The 23,284-nt window shown below is 43.1% G+C and overlaps 1 protein-coding gene across 1 annotated transcript in view; it reads right to left on the bottom strand.

Moving 5' to 3' along the window:
• Positions 1-17,732: 17,732 nt before the first annotated feature.
• Positions 17,733-23,284, bottom strand: part of KIAA1210 (KIAA1210 ortholog) — a 34,476-nt gene continuing 28,924 nt past the window's right edge. Inside the window, exons 10-12 of the mRNA XM_065729830.1 lie at positions 22,591-22,742; positions 21,878-21,980; positions 17,733-18,312 (exon numbers count right to left, since the gene is read on the bottom strand). Of these exons, the coding sequence (XP_065585902.1) occupies positions 18,140-18,312; positions 21,878-21,980; positions 22,591-22,742 (428 nt within the window). The 3' untranslated portion in view covers positions 17,733-18,139. The remainder of the gene's footprint in view (positions 18,313-21,877; positions 21,981-22,590; positions 22,743-23,284) is intronic.

Raw genomic sequence — 23,284 nt, 5'->3', positions numbered from 1 at the left:
ACACTGTGCTGTCTGACAGCGAGTCCAACACAGCTGTAGGATGTAGTTGATTAGTGTAAATAGTTAAATGATAAATTGGTGCAATGCAATCGAATTGGCTGCAGTTCCAGTTGATGCTAGAGCAGTGTTAGTTGTACAGTCCTCTTTCTTTTTTTAACTTTGTGCTGATCTCTTCCATGAGCGTTAGCAATAAGAGACAAGCTGTCGTGTCACATGGATGACGTGTGCTTCCCTCCTGTGTGGCTGCTTGTGAGCAGAACACCTGAACCACATATTTCCTCACCCAAAGCTTATTTTAATTAAAATAAAGTCATTGGGATTTGTATGCAGCCAGGTCTGGTTTCACCTGCACTGTAGAAAACGCTTTATGAAATGAAGTCTTAATTTAGATGGTCTCTCGTTTAATCCTGCTTGGTGCTGAAGTTCTGCTGGTGTTTAAGTTAGTGACAGACAGGAGCTGTACTGAAATGCAGTGCTTAGGAATGGAGAACACATTCACAAGCCTACTTGTAAAAAATAAATGTCAATTACTGCAGTTTTCTTATGCGTACCAGCCCCCACTAGATCTGTATGCACTTAGAGCAGTGCTCTGCTGTCCTGTGTTAGGTGAAAGCGAAACGGGCTGAGCTCGTGTTGTTAGCTTCCCAGCCTGACTTGTAAGTGGTGTGGTACATCCTTAAGATGTGGTCTGGGGCTTAGTCCAAAGCAGCTGCATGTCTTAGAGCTGCAGCAAGGTGGTTGTTAAGCAAAGTCACTGTTCTGGGATGCTTTGTTAAATAAATGTGATCTGGGTACAAGAATGAATCTGCTTTGTCAGGGCTAAAATGATGGGTAATACTACAAATAACAGTAATTAAAAAATGGAGCTATTATGTTGACTTAATCATCCAGGTGTCATGTGGAGTGCTTACCAAGGGTGGTGTTTCCTAAGGTCTAAAGTAACCCTCACATAGAAGTGCCTGTATTCTGTTATTGCCATTCTTGAGCTTTTTAAGAGAGTCACAGCCATATATTTTATAAATATAAGCATATGCACCTTTCAATCTTTAAATTTGCAGAACAAAGGTTTACAGAGCAGAAGTGTAGCAAAACCAATGTACTAGCTTCTGTAATTCCCCAGTGGGGGATGGAGAAGTACAAAAATGGGGAGGAACAGACTATCTGTATAAGATGTCTTAATTTGGCACCGTATACTTGACCAATTTAATTCCATCAAGCTATGTGGTTATAAGAGTGCCGGAAATATCTCTCTCAAGCCATTCTAAATAAAAAGCTCTTTGTGGACCTGTATCTTCCATTTGTTTGTAAAACATCTTTTTTTGTGCACTGTAACGAACTTGAAATGAAACTCTCATATCACTGAACAGAGTGCTGTTCAGCTACCTCGACGTAAGGTTGAAGTACTTCATTTTTTTTTCCAGATTTGTTCACATTGTCATATAAAATATTAAAAACAAATCATAGTCCAAAGATCCTGTATTTGTTTGTAGATGTACTTACAATTGTGTTGTACCAACAAAGTCTGTGTGAAGCGTTGTTTGCTGATTAAAAGTTTTGTGTTCTTTATTCTTTGGCTTGCATAATGAGGAATGTCAGGTGTGAACCACTGTGCCACGTGAGCTGCTTTTGTAAGTGTCTTAGAAAGAGGAACAAAGATCACAGCCTAGATCGTACAGCCACGATGTGAGGGAAGGAGCCTGCAGGAAGGATGGCAGCTGCCCAAAGCTCAGCCTTTGGAAGGGACCCCTCAGAGCACTTTCCCTCTTCGCTGTAGGAGAGTAAGGGCAATGGGAAGCTCTGAGCCTGGCTTCCAGCACTGTGTGCTTTGCTGCCTCCTGTGCTGTTTGCTGTAGGGAGTTGCCTCTGTGATTGGAAACAATAGCCAGGCTGCCTTCCATGTGCAGCCAGGAAGAGTGAGCCCTAGCTGCTTGTTAAGCTGGGCCCTTGAAACCATGAGAACATGATGTTCAGTAAGGACCCCCTCAGCTCGAAGTTCCATAGCACTTTTGAAGTCTTCAGCTTACACAAAAAGCTGGAGAAGAGGACTTTTATTCATAAACCCAACAGTGAGGGAGCAGTTCCACACTTTATCATACTGAAAACATGGAAGAGTCACCAAACTTCAGCTTTTAGAGATTACGGGCTGCTCCTTCACCTTGTCAGCGAAGCAAGCTGCATGCAGTGGCTGTGCTCCAATCCCGTCACCTATAGCACCAGAGACTGCTTTGCTGCTCTCTTACATAAGCTTGCTCAGGTCCTGCATTTATTTTAGAATCCGGGGCACAGCCTGAAGGCTGTATTTAGTAAGCCAACAGCTAATTATGTCAGGGCTGCAGTTTTCTATAATAAAAATACGAATCTGAGCAGGGAAGTATTTTGGTTGAAGCACTTTTCCATTAGAAAACAGCCAAAGCTGAAGTTTTGCTTGGGAAAATAGTGGGTAAATTTTGGTTCTCGGTCTTAATTCTGAAAGTCCTCATTGAGTGTGGCTTTTAGTTGTGGTCTAAAGCAGAAAAAAATCGGTAGCGAATATATTTCCCGACTCTGGCACGCTTTAGAAGATATCTATGAATGGACTCCTGAAGCATTCTGAAGTCGATTTCATATTGTTTCACGGTAAAATGATCATAAAAAAAGGGGCAAACATAATCTCTATGGTGTAAAGCAGTTCCTGGTCAAGGTCTGCCCTCCGTCGGCCCTCGCTCACACACGGCCATGATGGCCGGGCCGGGACCAGGGCTGGGCCCAATGCAGTGCCTGGCTGCTCTGCCCCTGCTCTGGCATTGAGCTGTACTGCACTTTTAGTTCTCATAACAGAGAGTCACGGAGTCCTGAGGCATCTATCGATGCGCTGCGGTTCTCTGTAAGGCTGTTAAAGCACTGTGGTGTTCCCGTCTCCAGACGTGAGGCACGCTGCCCGCCGCCATCTTGGTGTGCGCCGCCATCTTGGTGTGCACGGAGGAAGAGCAGAAGCTTCGTTTGTGAAGGGCTGTGGGGCTGAGCTTTGTTGCCACTGTCGTTCTTAAATCTGTGTTGTTTTCAAACCCAGCAAATTTTCTATCAACAGCCACTCCAGAATTCCAGAAATCACAGAGTAGTACAGACGAAACAGTGCTTCCTCGCGGGCAGTGCTGTCACCAGGCCTTCTTCCCCAGCTGTATTTTAACTAGCTGCTCAGCAAACCTCTTATTGATGCCAAAAATGAACTACCTGAGAACCAGAGCACCATCGAAGAGCAGGGTTTGCTACGTGTAGCCCTCAGCTGCCAAACACCGAACAGATTACCTTTTCTGATGGATGGCTTTCAGGTTGTGAAGGGAAAAGTGACAGCCTGAGCAGCTTTGTGCCAGCATAGCATCTTCTCTCGCAGTACATCTGCTCTTGACTTATAACTCCATACATGAAAGGAGAATTAAGCTATTTATGTAAGTGACTTTATTTATGTAACTGACTTACGCTGTATGATGTGATGAAAAAGGAAAAAAAGAAAAGAACATGTGGCACTTTTTGTCTTTTCTACGAGCTGCAGGAAGATTCTGTAAAAGTAATACCAGTAATAAATGGTTTTCCCTTTGCGTTTGATGAGATGTTCAGCTTCATCCGCTTGGAGGCTTTAGCACGCATAGGAAATGTGGTAATAGTGGCACAATAATGTGAAAGGATTTTAGCAGGTCTGCAGACAGTCGAGAAAATCTGAATTCGGAACATCACCATTTCAACTGTGAGCTTGTTCAACAAAGCAATTAGCATTCAGTCTCTTCCACGGATGACTCAGTGATTTGCACTGTGACTATTAGTACTGAACGTACCATCTGAAGTTCGTTTTGAAGGATTACTGAAGCATTCACGATTTAAAAACCATTTCTGCAAGTTTTTTTTTTTTTTTTTTAATCAATGAGAAGCCCAAGCTTCACCAAGGCTAAAGAACATACAGAAGCACTTGCAGCATAGCTGAATTAATTTTCTTTATGCTCGATGATGTTTTTCACTCCTGAGTAAACGCTGGCTATATAATATTTGGGAAATCAGGGTCAGTAGAGTAAATGTTTCTGTAGCAATTTGGCAGACACACCTTTCATAACTCATAAACTCACTCCTGGAAAGGCACAACTGGGTCGCAGAAGTGCATGGTGGGATGCTGCTTTCCAGTTATGCAACCAGGGTAACTAGAGGTTAGAGAAAGCACTTGAATAATGAGCTTTTTGCCAGAAAGAAGGGAAGAGAAAAACACAGTGTTTTTAATGCTGGCTTCTGAGCAGCAGCTCCTAATGTGTCTGGTTAGGAGTCATCAAACCGAAATAGAACCGGATGCGTCACAACTTTGAAGAACAGCAGTTCACATCTCCAAAGAAAAATACATCTGCTTGTATTCCAAAAGCAAATCCTACCCGCTCTGCGATTCCCACTGATGATGCTAGAGCCACTGGCAGCACACTGCTCAGCTTTTCTCCCAGCCCATGTCGCTGCCTTCATCGCTCCCCTCTGCTCTTTTTGCCATCTATCTCCATCATCCAGCAACACTGTTGCCCTGAAGGAGTCTCACATGTTATGTGCACCATTTTTATCACACAGAGCTGAACTCTTCTATGGCCCTGACAGCTCATAGCTCCTTCATTTCTCCCACATTTTCTTCCCTGCTTCTATGCACTTTACTGGATTATTTCTTAATAAATATAATGAGTGCGGAATTCTCACATTGTTTCTTAGAGAGAAAAGAAGAGAGAAAGGAAGTTGTCTTTCTGTGTTACGAAGATTTTCCAAGGTTTGGAAGGCTAGGATATGGCCCGAGGGCACCCATTAACATATTAACTATCAAACAGCTGCCATCCAGACTGGGGATATTAGTTACAAAAAGTGAATCCTGCACTGCAAAGGGGATAAATAAAACAGTGCTTTTAACCACTATTATATCGCCTGTTACAGCTGCACACCAGATAAATATATTAATCAAAATGACCTCATTTTAGGCATGAGTAGCAGTGTGTTATATAACCATGTTAAGTATGCTGTTTTATTTCCCTCCCGCCAAGGAGAAACGGTGTTTGTCTTACAAGGGTTCCAAATAAGTCTGGTTATAAAGTGGTGGGGGAAAGAACAGGAGGAAGAGACGAAAGCAGGGGAATTAGTAAGCAAAATGACTCATTCCCTGAGAGCAGAGGTGATGCTATGCTCCACTGTTAAATACTAGATGCTCTGTAGGAAGCTGATGTTGTCATAAGCAGTCAACATTTCTCAGGATGGGAAAAACAGCTATGTTAGAAGGTCAGAAGTGCCTTCTTTTCAGACCTCTCAACCAGTGACCTCTGCTTGCAGCGCTCCTTGTTCTGTTTCCAAAGCTGCTGGGGAAGGCTGCCCCAGAAGCGAGGGGTTTGCACCATCCCCTGCCCTTCTTTTTGTTCTTCAGGGGAAAGTGGCATTCATTTAATTATTGTCTGGTGCCACTAATCATGCTTTTAACGAGCACCCTGAAAAGTAGACTACATCCTCCCCCACACATAACAAGGCCGAAACTCATCTGGATTGGCGCTGCACTGCAGCAAAAAGGGCCGAGAGGCGTACATTTTTGCAATATAAGATCACTCAGGCAGAGAACTCTGATAAGCGCTGAAAATGTGAAAAACAAATGGCAGGGTATGCATTTCCCATTTGCTTAATACACACACATAAAAGAAACACTGTGTAGGCTTCACTGCAGCATGCCAGTGCGTCCAAAACTCAAAGGTTAGTTACATAAATGATAAGGCGTGGGCTTAAATGCTTCATTCAGCTTGTTAATTACTTGCTTTGTGGTCCGAGCCAACGTTCTGAAACAGGTTCATCCAATACTGTGTTGCTTCCTCTGCATTTTCAGTTAGTGTATGAGGCTGAAGTGCTGGGAACAATTAGTTGCAATACGTTGGGAGAGTCGCTTTTCTTTTCAAGCGATTCACAGAACAAACTTACTCAAACTCATCCAGAGATGCTCTTTAAATGTCTTCCCTGTTTCAGAGAACAACGAAATCTACATCTTGGAACATTCTTTTTAAACAGGAGAATTGCTGGCTGCCATGAGCATATCTGTATTATTGACATTTTATGTTTCGTTAGTTCCTTCTTAGTGCCCTTTTTAAACATGAGAAGATGAATGGCAGTGCGTTAGGGAACTGAGACACACATACTCACCGTATCTCTGACAGGAATGTTATAGAAGCTCTGTCTTAATAGTAGATGGAAATAAATAGTTCCATCTTCGCTTCAGTGAGCTGAGACACCAGCTTGGTCGATACCACGGGGAAGAACAATTGGTTATTGCAAAATGGCCTGTCCTAAGAAAGGCAGACCTACTCTTATTTCATAATGTGCAGGTAGAAACCAGGGATTTAGAATTCCGTATTCCCATGGCAATAAATCATAGTGTATCTGGAGCAGACTGTAATTACACCACAAGGCATCCACTCAAGGTTGCACCTGGGAACCCCATCTAAGATTTACTTCAAACAACAGATTTGTTTTAAAAGCAGAACTGGGTAACTTGCCTCGATTTCATCGGGATACGTTTGCAGACATCTTGATTTCCAGCTCAGAATGTTAGATGTTAAATGAACACCAATATGTTTTAACAGCTACAATGAAGTGGAAGCAAATGTTGCAGAAGATTTTGACTCCCAACCTTGTAAGAGACAGTAACACACCCTTCCAACCTCACCTTCCTATTTCTACATGAAGGCAGAATCTTTTTCCTCTATAATATGGTTGCCAGTTAGAGATTTCTGAGTCACAAACGCAGATCAGCATTTGGATCTGAATTACAAGTCTTGAAAACTGGAAGTTGGCTGAAAGAGAAACCTCATCTAGTCAAACCTATGGACCAACTGCAAAATTCAGATTGCAGCTACAAATCTGAGCTGAAGCGGTCTGGCTCTGTGCAGTGCTGTAGCAAAGGTGATGAGATGTGTCCCTTTGCCAGTCTACATATAACCTTCCTTCCACATCATTCTCTGGATATTGGAGGAATGTTGTTCCCAAAGTTACGCATTCCTTTTGCTCCCACGTTTCAGATTATTTTCTCTGCTGGCACTGGCTTGCTTTACTTTCCTCCCTTTGTTCTTTCCTGCCCATGGGCCGTATCATATCCTTCCATCAATATTTCAGCAGAACAACTCCCAGTTGGAATCAGTATGGATCTCTGCTTAAAAATTGATAGCACAATATGGCCCCACATTTCTGTACCCATGCACCTGTTCCTCTTAAGCTGCAGTCCCTCTGTCCTGAATACTTCCATTCTTCAGATTGTTCAGAACACCAGAGTATTCTTAGCTGTATTTAAACTATCAAATGAATACAACTTCTAAATTAGAACGCACATAAAAATGCCTTTTTTTGTTACCAAGCAAAGCTTGACTGCACAGTTTAGCAGATCTCACCATACAGATCACTTTTGTCTTCAGGCTAAACATTGTTTCTTCAAATTGAAGATGAAAACCGCAATTAAATATAGGCCACAGATGTTCAGGATGCAAAGGACAAAAATATAGGTTTCGTAACTTGATAGTTATGCAACCAGTTGCTTTTCACGTATTAAAACAAACACTAAATTTTATGCTCTTATTTGCCATTAGTTTAAAAACACACATTAAAAAAAAAACACCTATGAACGGTCTTTAGAATTGTAAGAATTTTAAGAAAAAATGGTTCTGAACAATTTTAATAATTGCAAATAATTTTTCCTCAAGATGTTCGTTGTTTTCTAACTTAACTTCAGACTCCCCAGTACTCAGACATCCAGCTCTCCATAATGCCAAGGATATAAGCTCTAATCATGTTTCAGACCTGGTCAAGGCAAGATTATTTTCCAATGGAATTCCCTTTACTTACTGAATTTCATTGTGAGCATCTGCCTCGACAGCCAGAGCCCTCCCTGGGTCTGCAGCAGTGCACCTCTTACCCAACACGGCACACCAGGCTGACAGCAGTGGGATGGAGATGATGGGATTTAATCCCTTCACAGATACAAACGAATGGGGGACTAAGCACCTTCTGCACTTACATAAAAATCCTTTTCTTCAACTTAGCTTCCCTCTAGTAAATCACACATTAATTCTTTTACACGAAGAAGCAAACCAGCAAAATGTTTGCTGACTGTAAATGCATAAATGAGAGAATGTTCTTACAACCACTGATTCTTATAGCCTGGTTTTTTAGGGAGGCTTCGCTTACAAAATTGCACTGCCTGCCCACCACCTTTGTTAAGTTTGGAACCAGGGGACTGGTTTTCAACCGATTTTGCAGAAATTTCTGCCACCTCCTCTATATGACAGCAAACTTGCATTTGCAGATTTGACTTCTCACATTCTCAGGAGACACTTGGACACTTTGGCAATAGGAGCACTGTTCACAGAATGAGAAATACGAACAGAAAGGCTTGTTATCTCAAAAATAAATCATTAATAAACCACAGAGTAGGAAGATAACCAGTCTTCCAGAGCTGGCAAAGGCAGCCGTTCCCTAGACTAGTGATGAATGAGACAGCATGTGGAGAGCTCAAACTGTGCTTTACATCAGAGTGTGAATCTGCAGAGCTGACATGCTTTGGTTTTGAAGCTAAAGAAGTTTAACTTAGACGCAGCCCAGGGCCTCACAATGCCGTTTGGCAGTCATAGAATTACCAAATGATTGATGGCTTGGAAGGGACCTTCAGGATCACCTGGGTCTATCTGCCCTGCTGTAGGCAGGGACTCCTCCCACTGGAGCAGGTTGCTCACAGCCCCATCCAGCCTGGCCTTGAATGCTTCCACATAGGGGGCATCCACAATCCCTCTGGACAACCTGTTCCAGTGTCTCACCACCCTCACAGTAAAGCATTTCCTCCTAATACCTAGTCTATATCTATCCTCTTCCAGTTTAAAGCCATTTCCCCTCATCCCGTTGCTACATGCCCTTATAAGAAGTCCCTCCCCAGTCATTTTAGAAGCAGAACTGCTCTTAGGAGAACGCAGATAAGAAGAGCTAAGAGCTTCAGATTTCTTAGAGCAAAATCCATACCAAGATCTCAAAGTGCTCTTGATCCTTCTGCAAGGTCTGGAACATGGCACAAACATGACACCTAATCAATGTGAGTTACAGCTGCTGGTAGAAAAACCCAACGTGAATTTCTGCTCATTCTGAGATGCACAGCGTCCTAAGGGCAGGATCAGATGTTCCCAACCCCTGAAGAAAATCTTCATCCATCTCCAAAAACTGACACAAGTTGGTTGGGTTTGTCAGGTTCATCCAAGATACGCAATTTGGGTCATACGAGTCAAGAGCTGAGTTCTACCGGTAACGTGGAGAGGCAGACTGAGACGTGGCTCTAAGAACCAGTTGGAATCAGGCAGGCCAGTTCCTCCCCACAGCACAAAGCAAACCTCTCACAGCTTCTAAATGAAGCACAAAGTCCTTAATGCAGTTCCTAAATGAAAAGTGGCATCTCAGTGGGCTGCCTCGGTGGATTAATTTGAAATGCATAATTCAATATAGACCCACATAAACCTTTATGAATAGAAATAAGGGTTATGTAAGCATGTTCTTACAGCATATACTGCAAACTCCTCGGTGTAGCTACCATTTGTGTGCTTCAGGTATTCAGCTGTCAGCTGACCGATTCAAAGAGAACCAAAAGAATGGCAGGCCTACCTCGAACCCATCGGCCACGTGGGAGATCAAGCATTCCCCAGAAATCCATTCCTTCTGAACCAGTAACAGTTTACTTCAGTGTGCTACAAGTAATAATAAAAAGGTCAGATTAGTTTGATGATGCCAGAAATACTGTCATCTTTTTTAGGCAGGGATTAATGCTGCCTCCAAGCAAGGTAAATCCCTTTCTCATTGAATGCCTGCAGAACTGACCTGAAAACGATTAGCAGCTTCACTGCTTGAAAATATGGTGAAAGGGTTACTATAATTTATTATTGAACATAATCAGATTAATTAAAGCAAGAACGTCAGGCTTGAGCTAATGGTAGCAATAATGATGGCTGCATGTTGATAGTAACAGCCACGATGCTCCTGAGCTGTATGTAAACAGAGCGGCCGGAATGAACATGGATCGTAAGAGCTAGAAAGTGGCAGGGTTAAGAACAAAAATAAAAACCCCTCCAAGCATTCCCAAGCCTTGAGGAGTTTCAAATCCAGATGTGGACCAGAGCATTGCATCCGATTCACAGCTCCACAACCCCAGAACTAAAGCATTTGTTTTGGTCTCACCTGGTGAGAGCTTGGTGGGAAAAGAATGTTGATGAGAAACCCAAAGAAGCCAACAGAGATTGTTTTTGTAAGAAACATCCACTGGTTACCTGTCAGGTGCTGCGGGGGCTGCCTAGGAAGCATGGATATATTTTTTCAAACATTATTTCACTGTAGAGTGCCAAACTGTGTGAATCTGGGACAATTTCTCCCAAATTCAGCACATTTCTGGCATACACAGGAGAAGATTTGACCCTAAGTTCTATGCTGAGATTTATATTTGACCAACACAGAAACAAAAAAGCCTGATTATAATCTTATTTAGACCAGACTAATTCCATTGGCTTTAGTAGATTTGTTCCTGACTGGCAGAGTTGCTCCTAAGATTTGAAAGAAAGCCTGGAGTGCCATTTAGCATTGAAATCCTTCTTGTTATATTACATTTCCTTGGAAAATTACATCAAGTCTGTTCTTGCTTAAGTCACTCCCAGAGAGAAAACCTCTTTGCAGCAGAACTGTGGTTACAGATCCATGCTGTTAATAAAAAATAAATGCAATAGTATCGCAAGAATACCAGTTCTGCCTGGGAAAATTGTTGGGTTTATCTGTTCAGGCAACACAAAGGAGTCTGTGAATCCGTGCCTCTAGAGCTCCCATTATCAGACTGAGCATCACTGCAAGGCACAGGAATGGGATGTTCCAGCAGCTCTGTCTCCACGCACTGCTAGCATGGCTGGCTCAACGTCTTTCACATGGCAGAAGCCATGAGAAACACATTTTAAGGACAAGGCTATTATGGAATGTCCTTGGTTGCATCAGCACAGCAAGGAAACCACTGGGGGAAGAGGGACCAAAAGCTGAGGCTGTGTGCCTGCAAGGCAGCAGCACGGCAGCATCTGACCCTGGGTGGGAGAGCTGTGGGCTCCAGGCAGCCTGAGCTCCCTGCAGTGTGCTCCACCCCGCTGTCTGCCATGCCTCCAACCTCCCAGGGACACAGGCTGTCTCTCCAAAGGAGTGGCAGACTAAAAATGAATTGGTCCTGGCAGTATGTCTGTACCGTCTCATTTTCAGCTGTGCCTCCAAAGGAGAAATCCAGATGAACAAGGGTGGAAAAAATATAAAACATCATTACAAGTGGCACTTTGCTGTCAGCTCCAGCAAGTCCAGTGGAGTCACAAACAAGACTACAGCTACATGTGAACAGCTACAGCTGGCCAAATCGGTGCGTGCAGGCATGTGGCCACCTGTGCTGCAGGAAAACCACCGCACCAAGTTGATTGAACATACCATGAAGGACACCAGAGACTATGCCAGGACAGCTCCTGGCAGCAGCTCACTCAGATGTCTGTGCTGAAGCTGCACAAACAGCCCTCGTGAAGCACTGCAGCAGGAGCTTCTGCCTGGAAGGACAGCAAAGGGTCGCACAGAGCGGCATGCCTGCTGGCATAGAGGCAAGCACGCTGCATAGAGCAGCTACTCTGTTTGGATTGTAAAGGCTCCCAGAAGCAACTTATCAAACCTGGTACCCTGCAGGCCCTGCTGTAGGAGCCAAAGCCATCTCCTAGAGATCTGAGGCTGATCACAGCCCCACAGCCATGCTGGCCTGGCTTCCAGCTGTGGATTCGCACCCAACTTCCCAGCATCCAGCAGTGGCTGGGCTCGAGATGGCAACACCATTTATGTTATGCTCTGAAACTATTAGACAAGTAGCAAGTGAAATATGATGTTGATATGTCTAGCACTTTATATGCAATGTAAATATTCCAGTTGATTGTTCTATCTCCATACGTAGCACTTCTTCACAGCCGGAGCTCATTTTTATAAACAAAGTGAGGCATGGAGACACTTGTTTTCATAAGGGATCATAACACTAAGACTGCTTATGTAATAAATCATCCTGTCAAAATGGAAAACACAGAAAATGAAGCTCTGTTTTCAAGCACCTCTGGTTTCCTTCCGTACAAATATAGATCACATCACTGATCTGTGAGTAGAGGTCTGTTGGCCTATGAAGTGCTGTAGTGGAAATGCTGACTAACAGCCTGAGGCAGTGATGGAGCACCTGGTGGGAAGGCAGGGCCAACACGGGGAGCTCAGGTGCATGCAGTGTACCTGTAACTGCGAGGGCTGGAGCCAGGATCCACTGCCTCCCAGACCTCATTTAAGGGTTGGCAGTGGAGGTGAGGGTATCTTGCTGGAGATCTCTGCCTACCTGAGGCCCTCCAAAGGTAAGCAGCTTTTTTTTGTTTCTGTGTAGCTGTTGCATCTGGGCAGGTCCTCTCTTGCTGCTGTGCTTTCCATTGTGTTAAAGTGTTCTTCTAAAATGGATCAAATATTTTCCTCTTCTTTGCAACATGTATAATTCAGGCTCCAAGCTGAGTAAGTGCCTGTTGTGTTTAAAATGCAGATCTGGTTTTACGCAGATATATCCTAATTCATGCATCTCCTTGTAACAGAAAAATCACTTTATTTACTCCCATATAAGTAAAACACACTTTCACAGCTGACAAAGCCCAGGGAAGTTGTTTCCTTCTGTGTGTATGACATGCTGACCCTCTGGAGGACACATCTCCCCTCCTCCTGCTTCTCAATGACTGTTGCTTTCTTCACTTGCCCACGTCACCAGCGATGTATGTAGCTGGTACTTAGGCCAGCAGGAGTGACGCATTTGTAGAAGGCAGCCAGCAATGCCTCTTGCTTGCTAGCTCTGCCAGTGCCAATGGCACCATTAAGGAAGGCTGCGAGGAGCTCTATGGAAACACAACACAGCCCCAGGACTTCGACCCTTTCCCATACATTGCTGCTGTTGCTACAATGGCCTTATTGTGTCATTTGGAAAAAGTTACCTCAGTGCTTCAGAAACGTATTCCTGAGAAACGTGGAAAGCTTCTCATTTCAAAAAGCTCAACCTCACCCTGCTGTGTTTAAAAAAAACAAAAAAAAAAGCAAAAACAAAAAGACCTGCGAATTAAAATGAATTTGGAGGCCAGAATAAGACAGAAGGGAAAATTTAACGGAGTACTAACTGAAATTGCTTAACAAAATAGGCTGAGGTGATTCAAAACAGAGCAGCTTTGCTGCTACTGAAAGTACGTGAACTTGCACTTGTTAGCTTTTCACTGGATCACTGTAAAACCTGCCTTACTAGGAAACTTCTTAAGGAAGAAGTGGATTTGATCCCATACGTGGCAAGCTAAAACGTTTAGGGGGAGAAACTTTCCATATGTTTCTTTAAAGGAGCTCTTCTGAGGCAGAGAGAAGAAAGCATAAGGGATTCAGGTATGGAACAACCTTCTGTATTGGAATGTTTGTACCAACCCCTCATTTCTGCTTTTTCATTTCTATTTCAGGCAAAATTATATTAATGAAATAATCCACAACTTCAGCAGTTTTCATACTTGTTTTTTGATCAGCTTGGCTCGCAGATCAGAGGAGTTGGCGGTCAATAATCCTGTTTACATCAAAGGCCTGGAGATTTTTCTGAACAGCTACTAAAATAGTGAGGAGTTATTATTGTTCCTATTGTGTCAGGAGGGATTTAAACTATTTCTGTAATCAATAATCTGCCCCTCAAGGCAGGGGCAGCTGCAGGTCTTTGGTCAGCTCCCTTCTCAGGAGCTGTGCCTTTGACTCGCAGGCTGTGCAGCACTCCAGCATCTCACCCTGAGCCTTTTGTTTCTTGAATCAAACTGTCATTCTTTACAGACTTGCTTCTGTCCAACCATGGCCCTTCATCCAGCTGCAAATACCTGAGCAACTTTTTTGTTCGGTACAGATGCATGGTTTTGTGTTCCAAGTTCAGAATCTGCGGTTTATTTTACCTGCTTATTTTTATAAAATATACTAAAAACCGTTTAAGAACAGCAGTGTAAGTAAAATTGAGAACAGCAGTAGCCCATAATAAATGATACTGGGTACAAACCAAAGTGGGTACAGAATGGAAGTGTATCAAGCAAGGCCAGAATCCTAACCAGATGATGGGATTCCCTGAACATGAGAGGTTTTGCTCCATTAATCACTGGCATTTTGGTGGTGAATGATAAGATGTGTTTGTCAAATCAGTGTAAGCCTAATGTAAGCGCAGGTAGGCTACCGTGCAGCAGAGGATCAGGTGAAGAGGGCAGTGTGTCTGGCTCTGCAGGCAGCTCCATGCCTCTCTGGTTGCTAGAATCCCTGCAGTTACAGTTCTGAAGGACAAGGTATCATCTCATCCTGATGTCTTTCCTGTATTGATCTTCAGAGCACTTAACCGAACTAATGGGATGAGGGCTCAACCTTTCCAAGCTGAGAACTTCTACTGTAATGCACGTATATAGAATAGGTTTAAAATATTAAATTGCAGCACTTAAAAGGACAGCCTATTGCTACTTAGGGGGACTCTCTGTCCAAGCATAACATAGGAAGCAGGACAGTATTGTTTCCAGAATGGTTAGTTATTCCTTGCTATTCTAAGACCTTCCTCCTAACCATGGTCATTGAAATGAGTACTGGCTCTTCAGTTGTATCTGAAGTCTAGAGTTTTTGATTCTTAGGGTATATTTAAGGAGTGGTGCTGGTACTGTGTAGCAGTACTGGTACTGGAGATCTCTGAATCGTCTTTTTCATTTGAAAAGATGAATTCCTACTTGTCTGCAAACCCAGTTAACTGTAAGTTGATTCATAGCTGGGTAACAGCACAATGACTTGGGCTAGAAGAGACTCCTTTACAGATTGCTGTTACAGTAAGAGGAACTTCCACAATCTCCATCTAGGTGCATGTCAAGTTGCTGTTTGTATCTCTGGTGTCTCTTGTAAAATCATCAGATCCTCTATCGGGATGGGATGGAGATTAACCTCTAGCCAGGCAGCAGTTGTTCTCAGCAACAGAGTTAAAATTCTGAACTGTGATCCCTTTTTGCATGTGGCCAGGTATCTTCCTGCATGGCTCCCTTCACAACTGAGTTCAGTACCTTTCCCTGTTGGTGTCACCTGTTCTCAGTGGCTCCTTGTGACAAAATAGTATTTTTTTTCTATACCTCATAGCTCTAAAACCTCCATCATATCACAAAGAGCAATACACCTCGCTGTGACCCCTCTTCTCTGCTCTCACAAAAGCTTCCACTGTGATACTGCACGATGGAAATCTGCTTTTTGCAGCACCCGGAACCCCTCTGCTCTCCTTGGGGATGGCACTAGCACCCTCTGCTGTTGGACAGGAGCACCAAAGGCAGCTGAAACCCACAGCCAGCCGTGCCGGGCATCCCGGGCTCAGCTCTCTCCTTTGCCCGAGGCCCAGAGCCACAGAACCCCGCGGTTCCACTTTTGGCAGTGTGACCTCGCAGTGACTTTGAGGCAGCTTATTTCCAAAAGCAGCGATTGTAAATGATCGTGGTGTTCTCTTTTTTAACCCTCCAGAATGAGCTTATTATGGTAATTATCTGTACTCGTCCATCACCTACCATCTACAACTGGGCAATGGGAAGTCAGAGCCTCAGCAATACAACGATCAGCTTTTATAAATGCGTTGATAGATCACTGATGTTTCAGTGTTTATCTTAAAAGCTCATCTTGTGGTTACGTGAGTCTAGCTCCAATTTCTTCCTCACTATGCTTTTTTGTCCTCTTGGCTGCAGGGAGAAACTGGAATAAATTAACTTCAGAAAACCAGGAGGCAAGTAAAGACCAAATGCAGCATCACACGATTCTCCCTTTCTTCTTTCTAAAAACAACCCCAAGCAGTCTTACAGTGTCTGGTGAGTAACTCTGAAGCCCTTTAAATGAGTGTTCACAAGGTCTCTTGTGACCACAGCAGTGCAAGCTACCCGTGACCTACAGGAGCTGCAGCAGCTCCAGAGCAAAAGGAGCCATCAGCCCTCTGATGATATTTAACATTCTTAAATAGATTTAGAAAGCCTTATTAGTATGACCATCTGTGCTGATTAGTCCCAGACCACACAAAATCATCCCAAGATCACTGTCCAAGCAGTGTATCCATAGAGTGTGTATTTAATGCAAATACCTCTTGGTTTTTTTCCTTAATGAATGAGGGCCATCTATTGCTCACTGTTTCCAAGGAATTGCATCATCACCATTGACAACCACATTTAATGGTGAAATAAAAATGAGAGTTGAGTATAAAAAGGGGTTCCTTCAAAGACAACAATTACAAAAGCATATGTATATACCAAACAGAAAGGAAACAATATTGAGATCAAAAGTAAAAACAGGGAGGGAGATTCTAATATCCCTTGCAGTACTTGAGGGGAAGGACCACAATCCACACTAAGCAAAGAGAAGAGTTTGATGATAGAGAAATGTGTATTTTACATGGGGTCAGTAAGCATTTCATGGGGTGGCAGCTGAGCAGAACTTCGGGAATCAAAGCTGAGTGCGTTCATCTACATTATACTCAAAAGCTTCAGAGAAACACAGATGCTTCAGATCTTTGCCAGAGAAGAAATGACTATTAAAATAGAGAAAGCAAGTAGTAAAATAGGCCTGGATTAACAAACCAGCACTGGAACTCTTTTTTGTGTAGTACAAAGCAAACAGGATCTATAGCTTCAGTGAGCCTACTTGGGTAAGTTTTCACCTACGTAAAATTGTCTGGAATCTAACTCCTATTTAATACTGTTTTCAATTATTATTATTATCTACATGTTTAATTTCAGGCTAAGACTGGAAGTCTGAAGTCTTTCTAATGAGCTAATTTTTTGTTTTGCAATTAATCCTTTAACTTTTTCCTCAAAAATATGCACCACCTATCCAACTAAAAACTGCCCTTTGGCCAAGTCAGCCTTCAAGTTTTGCACTGACTGTAAACAAGGGTTATGAATGTGCAATGCTGCAAAAAACAAACAAACAAAAAAAAAAACAAAACAAGAAGGACCAGTAAGTGCCATTGTCTTTTAAGCAACTAACAGAATTTTACAAAGCTTTTCTGTTCCCTCTAATGATGGCATTTTTAAACTGATGTTGGGTTACCAGATAAAGACAGACGATGCACAGGGGACAGTGGCTGCCCTTCATCACACAGCCATGAGACAGTAAAGAATGGAGTGGCCTTGCTTGAAAACATGGTATTGCTTTCCAGGTAGCAAATCATCTCCATCCCTATCCCACTCTTAAGAGAGAGAGTTTGCTGACGAACCTCAAAAAAAAAAAAAAAAAAAAAGCAATCTCTCTTTGTTGTAATTAAAGGAAGGAGGGGTTGGTGGGTTTTTTGGGTTTTGGTTTTTTTTCTTTCTAGACTATTCCACATTTCCTACCCAAAAGCAGAGTTTATGTCAGAGAGAGGTGTTTTTTCTAGCATGTGGGAGAGAAAAGGAGGCATGTGGCTCTGGGCCATTCCAGCAGACATCACTGAGCAAAGCACAAGACTCACAGCAGTGCAATTTCAAACTACGCAAAAGTCAAAATTACTCCAACTCACAGTGCTGTTTGGATCCTGCAGCTATCACAAATAGGTCCATTAGCAATCAGAAGCAAATGCAGACTGCCCATCTTAGAGCATTACACACAAGTGCGATGACATCAATGCCCGTGAGTCACGATGATGTGTCAGTGTACAGCATCAAATCTATTTTATAGCATACATTAATTCCTTAGCCAGAACCACATTGCACAGAACACTAAATTGTTCACGGAAATTTAAAAACATATTTAGCAAGGGAAATGTTTCAAAAGCCTGAAGCATGTCTTCTTAGAAAATCAGTGTCTTTTAGTCAAACATGACATAACGATCAGGTTTTCCTAGTCGTTGGTAGTAGAAAATGCTCTGCTTGCTAACACTTCAAAATTAAGCCCTGGATGGTATTTCTTCACTGTATATTTACATACAGCAGTCCAAGCAAAAGTTCTAAGGCTCTTATTTCTCAAAAAAAATGATCACAGTGAAGAAGGATTTAAATGGAGTTAATGCAGCTAGTGACATTACAAAAAAGGATGCTCATGTCATTTGCTACTGTACAATCTGGGGCATTTCACTCCATGCTTTGGCTTTCTTCTTGGCCAGGGATAGCCAGGGTGGTTCAGCAGGACTGCATGGTGTCATTGGCAGGTTAGGAGAGTGTCTCGTTTCCTTTTCTACAGCAGGAATCACAGATGCTCCTTGTGCAATAGGTCCAACTTTACCTGCCAAAAAGAAGATATGCATCACTCATCAGAAGGCTAGAGAGGTAAAAACTCAGGTTCTGCCAATAATACTTCCTTCTCTGGAAAGAAACAGCCCAGAATGTCTCTGACTCAAGAATAAAAGTCAGATAAATAGCTAAACTGGATATCACCAGCACCATCTGGTCCTGCTACAATGAAGGCTAGCTACTGCAAAGGACAAATTTCTATCAAGCTTTTCGTTGATAAAGCTGTCTCCAAAAGAATCTTCTCCTCAGTCCTAACATCAACTGTCTAACCCCTGACATACAAAGATGTTCTTCAGAATTCTCTGAACCTGGAGACTACAGCCCCAGGTATTTCTATAATACATCTAGGATAACTCATTTCTTAATCTTTTCAAACTCTTACTTGCCATGACAGTGCCTAGCAAGGAGTGCCACAGGCTTCTTCTGCTCTGTGACTGGCAAGAATATCTAGGAATAAGACTACTGAGTGTGAAGGAAAATGGAAACAAGATATTTGCAGGGCAAGGATCACTCCTGGCTCACTGGGAGCTTAAAAGAAACTGGTGTATGGTTTTCAATTCTGCTCCAGCAATATTGTTAAATATTAGGTAGAGGTCAAATGCAAGAAGGTGGGACTCTGGTGGAGCTAGGTGCTCCTCTTAATTGCAGCGCAAGCCTGTCATCCTCACAAAGGACAGATGACTGCAGACAGGACTCCCTGTATGACTTCGAGTTACTGTTTAGAAAAGGGATCCTCCTTCCACCTTCTTTGAGGATTTTTGAGATTCATGACATCAGACAGCCTGGCATGGCTGTGTACAGCATCAAATCATGGGGCTTCACAGGTGTAGCTCACATTTCTCAAAATATGGGTCACAAGTCTTTCAACATTGTGCTCTCTCCATCCTTTTCAACTCATATAGGACTTTATGTCTAAGTCAAGCTGGGAAAACACAAACATTTCCTCAATACCCCATTAGCCTGTGTGTGGCATGTAGCAGGCAAGATGAGGCTGCAGTGCTCCAGCACAAGATCAGAGGCCACGTAGGGACTTGAGCAATGCTAAGTACAGGAAGCTTGATTCTGCATGCACTTAAATCAATGAAAAATGCCTATCAGCTCCATCAGACACACTCCAGATCAAAGCCAAGGAAGTTCCACATCTCCATGCAGGAGTCTCACAACCCTGGCTCACTGCTATCCTTGCAGGAGGTGAGCTCTACTTAGGAATACTGGAGGAAGTGTACTACCCTTTAAAAACAGGCTGCAGCTCTACGTGCACAGCACATTTTTTTGGAAGCATCTGAGAGGATATAAGAATTTAAGCATACTGAAATTTGCAAATTGCATTTTCATTTTTCAGGAGACAAACCTCACCATGCTTAGGGTAAAGTGGAAGAGAGAAGAGGCAAGGTAGATAGTCTTCCCATGGCTATGGGAACATGTGGGCATGGGCTGTCACACAGCAAAATGAACCAGTCGTGCTCAGTTATGTAAGTATCTGATTTCTTGGAATTGGTTTCCCAACTTAGCTGACATTGAGCTGTCCTGGCTTTTGCTGCTGCGTACAGAATGTGCAGAATTGCACACAAAGCCTGGGCCATCTATCATGGGAGAAGAAAACTGCTTATAGTTGACATAAACAAAAAAAAGCAAAATCCAAATAAATATCTCCTCTGGATACTATATCCTTTCCACCAGCAGCACCTTCAGCTGGGTAAACTGCTGGCTGTGCTAGCGGGAACTGAATCAGAAGAGGAGAGTTCACACTTAGGCTTCCTGACTTCCTACTCGTGTGCTGATTGTGCTGAATGTTTCCTAAGCATGGTTTTCTGAGCAGTTAAGGAGCGATGTTTTCTGTAAACATCAGCGCTGGTTAGAGTTCTCTGTGATATTCCAAGAGCAGAAGACTATCCCTAAAATGCTGTCCCTGGAGGGGAGAAAACAGCCCTCAGTTATTAGGAAACTGGGTCAGTTCTTGGGAAGAGGTGATGCAGAAAAACGTTAATTCTGCTGCAAGGCCCACAGGCAGGATGAGTTCTAGTAGATGAGTAGCAGCATGCTTTGTGTAGTTCTGGGCTTCTGCTGAAGGCTGCGTGGCTTCCAAGACTTGTATGATTCAACACAGAAATGCCATTTAATCTGTGCAAAAGCACTTTGCACCTAAAACCATGAGATGAAGTTGGCCTGGAACAGAATCCTTTCTAAAAATGATGGTATTTTCATCTCCCCCCCCCCATAGTTTGGATAGCAAGTGCCATGAGCCCCTATGCTGGTGCACATCCTCAGCTGGTCAGCTGCCTGGAGTAAGGGAGAAAGCTCATTTTGTAGCACTTGAAAAGGGACAAAAGGTCTATAAACAGCTACTGCAGGGATGAGGCAGGGATGTAACCCCTTAGTATCTCTAATAACAACAATTCTGGGTGCTGTGGATTGTAAGGGGAAGGTGGCCTCATAGTGACAGTGTCAGCAACAGGAATCTGGATCACAGCCACTTCTCTGACATACTGAGGCATTTCTTATCTTCCTAGGCAGCGTCTGAAATCAATAGTTTTCAGCTCACATAAGATGCTCGTACAGCTGAAGAGCTGGCTTATCTGTACCTAGCTGAAGTGTGCTTGGCACCACACCGAGGAGGAATTAGCTTCAGCACAGCAGTAGCCCTGGAAAAGCCATCTGAGTCACAACCTCTGAGTCACACTCTTCCCCTGCATTTCTCATACAGAGAATCAGAGCTAATAGGGCGGGAGAAGGGCTGTTCAGCCTCTGCTCTCCCAGGGGTGGAACTCTTACCTATATTATTCCTGATGGGTGTTTACCTAACCTCTTCTTAAACACATCCAGCAATGGAAACTGCAGACTCCCTGTATAAGGACCGTATCCTATTCCATACTTCAGTACTCTTTATTGTTAGGAAGTTTTTCAGCCTCCCCAGTGCACTCTAAGCTCATGCAGGGCTGGAGCTTCCTCTCTGCAGCAAATTAAGTCCTTCTGTAGACTAAACAACTCCACTCCCATCAGTATTTCCTGGCTGACTGGAGGTCTAGAAGACCCGATCTTTTTGCTGCTCTCTTCTGGACACTATCCAACTTTGACTGCTCCCTGGAAAATATTTTTTAGTATTGATCTTTGCCAGTAATAAATCACTATCCTGTTTATATGCCATTCCATGGATTGGCAGTGGAGGTGAAAGTGCATTACTTGCTTTCTCTGCTGAGTGAGCAAGCCAGTACATATAGAACTTAAACACATGACCTAATACATATATGACTTACATTCAAACTACAGTCTGAACAAGCCTTACAAAAAGTATGCTGATTATTCAATAGCATAGAATCATTAAGAATGGAAAAGACCTCTAAGATCATGTAGCCCAACCAGCCACCTACCACCAATAATGCCCACTAAGCCACGTCCCTTAGAACCACATCTACGTGGTTCTTGAGCACCTCCAGGGATGGCGACTCAACCACCTCCTTGTGCAGCTTGTTCACTCTCCATCCCCTACCACTCTTACCACTTACTGGTTATTTATATAATTGCAGCCATTGTGTAAATTTGTGGCTGAAAGAGAATACCTGCTGCTGCACACACACTGGTCTTCACTTGTGGTTTCTTCTCCTCAGTCTTCAAGCTAGAAGACGTGTTCTTCTGTATGTTCTCACTACCACAGATGACTTGCTACAAAAGGAGGAAGAGAAAAAGAGAATGCAAATAAGAAACTGGCCAGACAGCTGCCTTCAAAGTTTGCCATTAGAGCTCTGGTAGCATCTCCAAACCTAACTATGGAAATGCAGAAAAAGCCAGACAGGAATAGTTAGGGAGGGAGAGGGCAAGGAGGAAGATATAAATACAGGGTCACTGCACATGCAATCAAATTGTCCTCTCTTTCTCACTGAGTGGGAATTGAAGGCTTGCACAGGAAATATATGCAAGAGCCAGCGGAGAAGCCAGACCTTCAGTACAGCTTCTGTAGTGAATCAGAAGCACTGGAGCAGAGCAGTGAACACTGCTTGTAGGGCACCAGTAGTGAGAAAGCTAGCAGCTCTTGGGCTACATAAATACAACCTAGGCAATGGGCAAGACCTGAAAGGTTCAGATTTGAATAACGCAAGAGAACAGATAACTCAGCTTTGAAACAATCACTGATTCACACAGTGCAGTCACACATGTGATCATTCATTTGCATCAGCTGTCTAACTCAGTACATTTTTTTAAATATGTCTCTGAGTAGTGCTAACAACCTGCATCAAGATGACATCAAGATGGCACTGAGCACTTGGTACGCTACCTCCTCTTGATCAACTTTGCTCGAGGTTTGCTCTTCAGCTTTCTGTTCTTTGGCAAGAGGGTGGCCCTGGAAACCCTTTTGTTTTAGTTTTGCCACGGAGATCCAAACCGGCTCAGAGGAAGCAGTTTCCAAATGTAGAGAGGATACTTTTTCTATAAAATAAGTATTTTTGGAATAAAGAAGAGATTTAGGTCAAGTCAACCTAAAGCTAGAGTATTTTGTTTTTTAAATCCTTCTGCTTCTGTAATACCCTTTGAACACTGTGGAGATAGATAGAATTACCTTCCCTGATGATCCTGTCCTTGGCAATAACCATTTTTCTGTTTATTCTGGAGTTTTTTTACCTGACTCTGCTTCCGTTTAAGTCAGTGGCAGAACTCCCACTGAGACCACTGAGAACCGGATTTTGCCTTCGAAACAATATCCTTACATCACAGATTAAATGAGTAAGATAACCATTATTTTTTCATGTAGGCTGTAAAACACAGCCTGCCTTTCTCTTTTTGAGTATTTTAAACTACGTGACTGTAGGAAAAAAAACAATCATAGTGCAACTCCTAGTTAAGGCTTGAACTGCTGCAGTCTGAAAAATTAAGTGCAGAAGAGCAGCACCTTTTACAAAGTTGTGTTAAAACTCCAACTGTATGCAGAAATAGGTCGTACCAGAAATGATCTGGATGCCCTTAAGCTATTA

The sequence above is a fragment of the Cyrtonyx montezumae genome, unplaced genomic scaffold (assembly GCF_038088225.1).
Source record: "Cyrtonyx montezumae isolate F1298 unplaced genomic scaffold, pur_monq_1.0 scaffold_11, whole genome shotgun sequence".
NCBI classification, from domain to species: Eukaryota; Metazoa; Chordata; class Aves; order Galliformes; family Odontophoridae; genus Cyrtonyx; species Cyrtonyx montezumae.
This window is presented reverse-complemented; position numbering and strand designations above follow the sequence as displayed.